The 7,500-nt window shown below is 47.4% G+C and overlaps 1 protein-coding gene across 1 annotated transcript in view; it reads right to left on the reverse strand.

Moving 5' to 3' along the window:
* Positions 1-7,500, reverse strand: part of Rtn1 (reticulon 1) — a 204,224-nt gene that overhangs the window by 90,910 nt on the left and 105,814 nt on the right. Inside the window, exon 3 of the mRNA XM_032907922.1 lies at positions 1,911-2,669. Coding sequence (XP_032763813.1) covers positions 1,911-2,669 — 759 coding nt within the window. The remainder of the gene's footprint in view (positions 1-1,910; positions 2,670-7,500) is intronic.

A 7,500-nucleotide genomic window follows, 5' to 3' on the forward strand; every position in this document is an offset into this window, starting at 1 on the left:
GGTTAAGAACAGCCTAGGGGCAGCTCTGCAGCAGGAGACTTTCTGGACTGCTGAAATGGAGCTGCACAGACCAAAGGGAACCTCAAAGCTCCAATAGCCTTCTGCTGGTACTGACATCCGCCAGGGGCCTCCAGGGCTTGGCTTCCCCAGAGCGGGGAGCAGCTGTGCATTACAGTGGAAGACTAGATTTCAAAGGACCCCTCAGGGCAGGAGCGAGCCGAGGTTATCACCCTGAGACCCCTCAATCTTTTGAAAAGACTACGACTACCTCCTCTCCAGTGTCTACATTTAGCAACAGACGGTAAGCCGTATGGGGCAACTTGCACAGAGAGCTGAGTTGTGCCAAATTAGTCATAAAAGGCGCACTCAGGCCCTTGCATCTAGAACTCCAGCTTTACTGATCTTCAGCAGATGTCTGCTAACAGCCCCAGATGTTGTGCTTGTCTCTCGGATTTGAGAAGGAAATGGGCCCGCAAATGTCCCCTTTCTCTTCAGTCCTCAGATTCATTTATTTATCTTGAAGATAAACGTGTTTGATTAGCATTGTGAACATAGTGACTGTCTCAGGAACATTAGGGGCTAAAGTGAAGACATGCCTGTCACATGTTACATGACATGAACACAGGCAGGCATGACTCCAGCTCTACCATTGCAGGTTTTCATGCCAGTGCTGTTACTCACAGCTCCTGCAAACCCCAGGACTCCTCCCTATCCCAGTCAGAATAGTCACAAAATAACCTAAATTAGCTTCAACAGTCGCCAAACAAACACGCACTCTTACTCTTATGTTGACTTCAAGTATCTTCCCATCGCGTGCACGTAGTATGGAGATAATTATTTGGATAATTAAGAGTCAACAGGCTGGGGATGTTGCTCAGTGGCCTGGGTTGATCCACAAAACTGGGGTGGGGGAGTTATCTTGGCCTCTACAACCATTTAATGAGGTTATCTTGTAATTTTATTCTTCCAGATCCTTCCATTCTAGCATGATCATTTTAATGTTTTGTGTGTTGGTTTTTTAATAAGAAAAAGGCTATTCTCTATTTTTGTATGAGACACTAAAGGTTAGCAAAGGCTACGTATGAAATCATTTATCGTCAAAGGGCAAAAGAATTGTTAAGAAACCAAGAGTGGAGAAGACGGATAGCAGAGACCCTGGGGCAAAGGTGTGCTCTGAGGGTGAGCAGCGCCTCAGCTAGTCATCTGGTTCTTCTCTCTCTGAAGTCCATTCAGAGTCTGTAACCAGGTGTGTTGGGCAACTCGAGATACTTAAAAAAAATCTCCTTTCTACCCACAGATTCTAGATGATAAAACACTGACTTCTTTCATTTGAAGACTTTCTCAGAAGGAGAACCTAACAACTAAAGTAAAATAATTCTAAATCATAAGCAACTTTAAAAACTACTGTTATTAGGTGCCGCTGGGGGACAGAAGAAATTGTGTAAGCAATTTTGGTGGCTGTCTTTCCTGATTATCTAGAACTCAAAAGTCAAAATGCTCCTTCCTTGGGTATGCAAAAGGACGCAGCTGAGCTGCACATGGCCCATTTGGGCAAAACTGAGCTAAAGGCGGGTTTAGGCATGAAGGGACCTTGCCACCCCTCATCTTTAAATAGGTAGAAACTGGAAACAAGTCTGGACAGTTCCAAGCAGAGCTTCGCTTTTCCACAGAGATAGCCAGCCCTGGAGTGGCAGAAAGGATGGGGTCACCGATTCAGGTCCCAGGGAGCACATAAACCTCTTTGCTTAGGGCATGGAAAGAGAAAAGATGCTTGACCCACAGGGAAACAGACTACAATGGCCATGGGCCACCGGGCCCAGACCCCTATCATGGTGACAGATACCTCAGGGCAACCAGGGAGGACTCTGGCGGGACAACCCTGCTTGGACCAGAAAAGCTGCCCCCTTTACCTTTTTGCTTGTTGAAGAGAGGCAGAGGGGGCACGAGGTCAGAACCAAGTGGTCCAGGAATTTCAGTGGCCGCGGGACTTTGGCTGGAACTCACAGCTTCCTCTTCAGGCTTCTGCTGCTGTGACTTGGGCGGCTCTAGGACCGGGACTCCATCACCTGATGATGGCTCTGGGCGGGACTGGAGGGTGACAGGGGCGAAGCTGAGCATCGGGTCAGGTTCCACAGGGCCTTGGTGGCTGGGCGCTCGCTCTTCGGTGGCCCGAGAGCTTGTCTCCTCGCGGATGGCGTCCAGGACGCCCGGTTTCATCGGGGGCGAGTCCTGCTCGCGCTTGGGGCTCTCCTCTGAGGCCGAGGAGGCATCGCACGACTCGATGATGAGCTCGCTGTCTAGCTCGGCCTCCCGCTCCTCCCGCAGGATGCTGTACTGGATAGATGGAGAGGCAGGAGAGGGAGGCGGGCCCGACACGTGGCCGAAGCTCACATAGCCAGAGGGCAGCGCATCCTCAGAGGCCATGGGGTCCTCTGACACCAGTTCAATTTCTGAGTCTCCGGACTCCGCACTGCTTGCCTCCTGGTCCAGGGAGCTGGGGATTGTGGGCAGCCCGGACCTGGCCTTGACTTTGGGTCTGTCGGCCGCCTGGCCCACTGGCCTTGGACTCTCGGTTGTTTCATACGATAACCCCTTTGCTTCTTTAATGGCAGCAATCAACTCATCCTCGGAGACGCTGCCTTTCCCCTGGGACTCTGCAGCAGATGGTTCTGTCCTCCCACAGAGCGAAGAAGAGCCAGAGAGGCACACACACGGACAGACAGATGGACACAGAGAAAAGAAATAAAACAAAATTCCATTAGGGGAGATGTTTTGTCGTTGCTTGAGAAACACACATCTCATTAGTACAGAAATAGTCTGTTTCCAGGGCTTGGCTGAAAGACAAGCCACCTAAACTAAGGCTAATTACTGTTGCGGCCCAATTAATTCACATACCTATCCGTCTTAATCTAGCTGTTTTAAAAAGTGACCCTGCCACTTAGCAACAGAATCTTGGCTGTTTTGTTGCACCAAAGATACTAGAAGTCATTTTAATTTCTGATTCATTCCCTCGAGGGAGTTTCTCAGCTTCATGGACTTCATCAGATAATCAAATGGACACGTATCCCTAACTGAGTCCACCGACATCAAGAAATCTGAAAGTTGACCTTCCCCCATGCCCATGGCTGCCCACTCCTTTTCCATTAAGAGAAGACAGGCTAGACTTCTGAGCTTTACATTTTTCGTGAGAAGGTTTTTATTTTTAAAGCCTAAAACTCAAAGGTTTTGCCACCCCCCCCCAGAGGTTTACCAGCTCTACCGTCTCATGGGACTGCAGCTGTGGTGGCCCAGCCCATTGCTTTGCTTTGCCCACCCCCTCTTGAGAAGACACCAACTCAGAGTCACCTCAGTCCCCAGGGGAAATGTCTGCCTTCTGCCTGATGTTCTTCCAGATGGCCTGGAGGCCACACTGCCAACCCTGCTGAGCTTGGCTGTTGGATCACCATGGCAACAGGGTTCGGGAGTTTGGTACTATTTTGCTATAGAGCAGGCAGGGCCATTCTTCTGGGTACCTTACACATCATCTTTGGGCCTTGTGTGGCAAGAACTGACCATCCAAAGCTTCCTGCAGAATATTAGGGTCTCTGTGGGGTTCTAGCAGGGTGAGATGATCATATTATATTGTTCATGGCTACCTCATCTGTGGCTGTAGGATTCTAGAGTTTTAGAATTCTCTACAAAGCAAGACCAACTTTACCCTATGCATCATCCATCTGTTAAGCGGGGTCGAAAGTTCAATGACAAGGGGTCCCTTCGCACAGTAGTATGTGTAACAAGTGCATGGAGTGTGATGGCAAGTGCCAGGTGGGGAAAGCAGAGTAGGTAAGGGATGAGGCTTCAGCTTTAAGTGAGTCAGATGGGGCTTCTGTGAGAGGCGGGCCTAGATTTAACCCTTCATTTCCAAAGGAAAAATGTGCCGAGCAGTGTGAAACCCTGCAGGTGGGAGTCGCGATGATCTATCAATACCAAAAGGAGGTCATGGTGTCTGGAAGGACTTATAAATACGGGGGTATGGTAGAAGAGGTGGAGACAGTGTGGGCGTGTCAGTCATGAGGTTTTTCTCTCATGCAACTAGCAATCACCAGAGTAGAGAAACGATATGCTCTGTGTTTGAAGTGTCTTAAAACAACTGTTTCTCCTGGATACATACATACAAGTAACAGTATATGGACCGAACAGCTTATATTTAGGAATATATACGTGTAGAGATATATATGCATGCATTAATAATTAGTGGGAAAGGAATGAATTGGAAGTAGAGCTGGAAGGGGCACAGGGAGACCTTGGAGGGAGGTAAGGGATGGGAGAAGTGTGACTGTATTATTATCTCAAAAATAAAACTCAAAAAGCAAAGCAACTGCTTCAACCTCTCAAACTTTTTGACAATTGTCATTGTACTACCTCAGACCGCTTTCGTCATGGTTCACTGTCTTTAGTGAGTCATGTGCTTAAGTCCTTGCTATGGTTCCAAACAAAATGGTAGTGTAAAAGTTACATGAGGTTATGTTTACATGGTGGGCTAAGGATGAGGAGGGAGGGGAGGACCAAGGGCACCAATGGAGACATGATCTATGTCTTCAGAGTATGGTGCTGCCACGAGCCACCAGCATAGCTCCATCAGTGAGTATCCGCTGGGTGACAGGCGCTTTATACCGTGCTTACAACCTTGGGGCAATGGCTTGCGTCACTGTGTAATAACATTCCACTAGCGCTTCTCTCTCTTTGGTCCAGTCCTATCATTTTGTATGTATTCTGCACTTCGTCCAAGATCCCTCAACCCTGGTTCAGTCAATAGGAAAAGCTGAAGGAAGGAGATGCTGTGGTGTTCATAGCTCCCTGTATCCTTTGAAGTTCTAACTCTTAATGGGTTTCTGAGTCACTTCCTCCTACTCTGCTTGCTCCAGGGATATTAATGACTTCCTAGCATTAAGGTCTTTCTGTTGCCTATTGGTTCTCTTAACCATCTCCACACCCATGTAAACAGCCCAGTCTCAGTCTCTTCAGTTACAGCCTCTGAGTGTATTGCTGGTGTCCTGGCAGAAATGACTTGCCTTGAATCTAAATGTGTGTCATTCTGTTTCAAACTCTTTTGTTGTTTCATGTGCCCCAGGTTTTCCCTGTTTTAAGGAAGCACAGGTCTGAGATGGGACCGGTCATAGTTTGGAAATGAAGAGAGGAAAAGTGGTTGGTTAATCATATGCAAAAGGATGAAGCCAGTTCCCTCCCTCGTGCTACCTGGAAACCTTCAGATGAAATGGTGACCTAAATAAGAGATGGTAACAACCCCAGTACCCCTTAACTAATAAGTGGATAGATTAAATGTGATATGGCCTTATGGTGGAATATTCTTTGGCCATAAAAGGGAGGGAGGCAGTGAAATACTGGGGCATGACAAAACATACCTCATGCTACTGTGCTAAGTGAAAAGAGTCATGGTGAGCTGCAATATTGTAATATTATGTTTATATAATGGTTTAGAATAAGCAAATGCATAGAGAGAGAATGTGAATGGATGGCTTCAGAGAATGGGAGAGCTGGAAGGTGATGTTGCTGTTGGGCATCAATCTCTGTGCATGATGATGCAGGGCGGCTTCTCACTGGAACCTAGAGCTTGCCAGCTCAGTCCAGCTAGCGTATTCTGATTCGCTGCCCCCGTTCCTCAAACTCTGTGATTATGGTGCTGTAGGCTGACATGCCCTCCCAGCCAGCATCTATGTGGGTGGGAGAGCTCTTCCTCACTGAGCCATCTCCCCAGCCCAGAACCATGGTCTTTCACCACAGCTCATATCTGAGCTCTGCAGCTCAGGGTTGCCTTCAGACATTTTAAGTGACGAGGAGAAGGTCTGAGCAGACCTCAGACATTGACTCCTGTAACTCTGCATGTGACGCTAACAGTTGGATGGATGGTTCTCCCAGATTGGCTGGTCGGTTTAGCAAGTAAAAATACAGGCCATTGCCTTCGGTTGCCTCCTAGAATATAAGGGCTATTGCTGGAGATACCACGTATTTCTGACCAGGAAGAGGGAGTGGCTCAGAAGCTGCTTCATAGTATCCAATGGTGCTCTGTAACCCAACAAGGGACAAAGCAGTCAATAGTTCCCCACTGCTTTAAGGCTGCAAACCACAACAATGACCTGCACAGCAAAATACCCTCAGAGGTGCAGTGGTGCTATTTCTGTCTCGGAGGTAACCAAAAGCTATCTAACTGAACTTAAGGTTTTCTCAGAAGGAGGGAAAATATATGCCTGGAAGCCCAGCCAACTAATTGCCTGTAGCTAAAAAGGTCATAGACCCTAGAGGTCAAGCCTCTCTTTCTTGAATATACCTAGTTTGAAGGCTGCCACTGATATCTTCCTACATTAATATAGTTTCTAACTGTATTCCACATACTTATCTTTATACCCACAGTTAAGTGTAGCACTCACTGCTCACCAAAGAAGCAAATGGAGGCTTGCACAGAGGTCCACAACTGGTCCAAAATACAGGGAACAAATTACCATGGGGATCCAAGTTCCATTTAGTATGTCTGCAATCCATCCCTACACCTAAGGCTCGGGGAACATCATGGAAGATTCAGCAGAAACATTATAACTGCCAAGGGAACAGGATGTTATTTTTGAGACACTTATGAAATTTCAGCTACACAGCTGCCTAGACAAGACCTGCACTATGACAGCACCAGGTAGCATACCAGCATGGACTAGGGGATTTCAAAAGTTCCCAACCCTAGATAAAGAGCTACAAACAGCTGGCACAGTGTGGTCTCCTAGGAATGCTGAATATGCAGGAGCTTAGCTGGGTTAAGTTTTCTCTCCCTCTCTCCCTCTCTCTCTCTTGCACGCACGCACGCACGCACGCACGCTCCTGCTCTCTCATCTATATCCCCTTCTCTCATCTCTCTCATCTCTCAATCCCTTCCTCTTCCCCCTCCCTGTGAGTACAGATTGCATAACTCTCTCTCTCTCTCTCTCTCTCTCTCTCTCTCTCTCTGTGTGTGTGTGTGTGTGTGTGTGTGTGTGTGTGTGTGTGTGTAGTGTGCAGAGTCTAGGGTACAACCTCAGGTGTTGTTTCTCAGAAGTCATCCACTTTATTTAGTTTTACCCTGAGATAAGTTTCTTGCTGAGACTTGGGGCTGCCAGTTCAGCAGGACTGGCTAACCAGCAGCTCTGGGATCCTCCTGTCTCAGCTTCTCTAGAGCTAGGATTCCAAGAATATGACATCATGCCTATCTTTTTTTTTTTTTTTTTTTTTTTTTTTTTTGCCTAGGTGCTAGGGGGTTGGACTCGGGTCCTCATGATAATGTTCAGGTACTTTTACTTACTAAGCTCTCGTCCCAAACCCGAGAATTTCCTCTTTTGATCAAAGCTATTTCTCAGATTCAAATATGCAATGGTATATTCAAGAACTAAAGGGAGTAACATAACAGTGCTGGGATTGAAGGGAGCAGGGAGGCTCATCTGTCTCTGAGGTTTTCTTTTCCTGCCTATACAACCCCAAAGG

Source organism: Rattus rattus, chromosome 7, assembly GCF_011064425.1.
Source record: "Rattus rattus isolate New Zealand chromosome 7, Rrattus_CSIRO_v1, whole genome shotgun sequence".
NCBI lineage: Eukaryota > Metazoa > Chordata > Mammalia > Rodentia > Muridae > Rattus > Rattus rattus.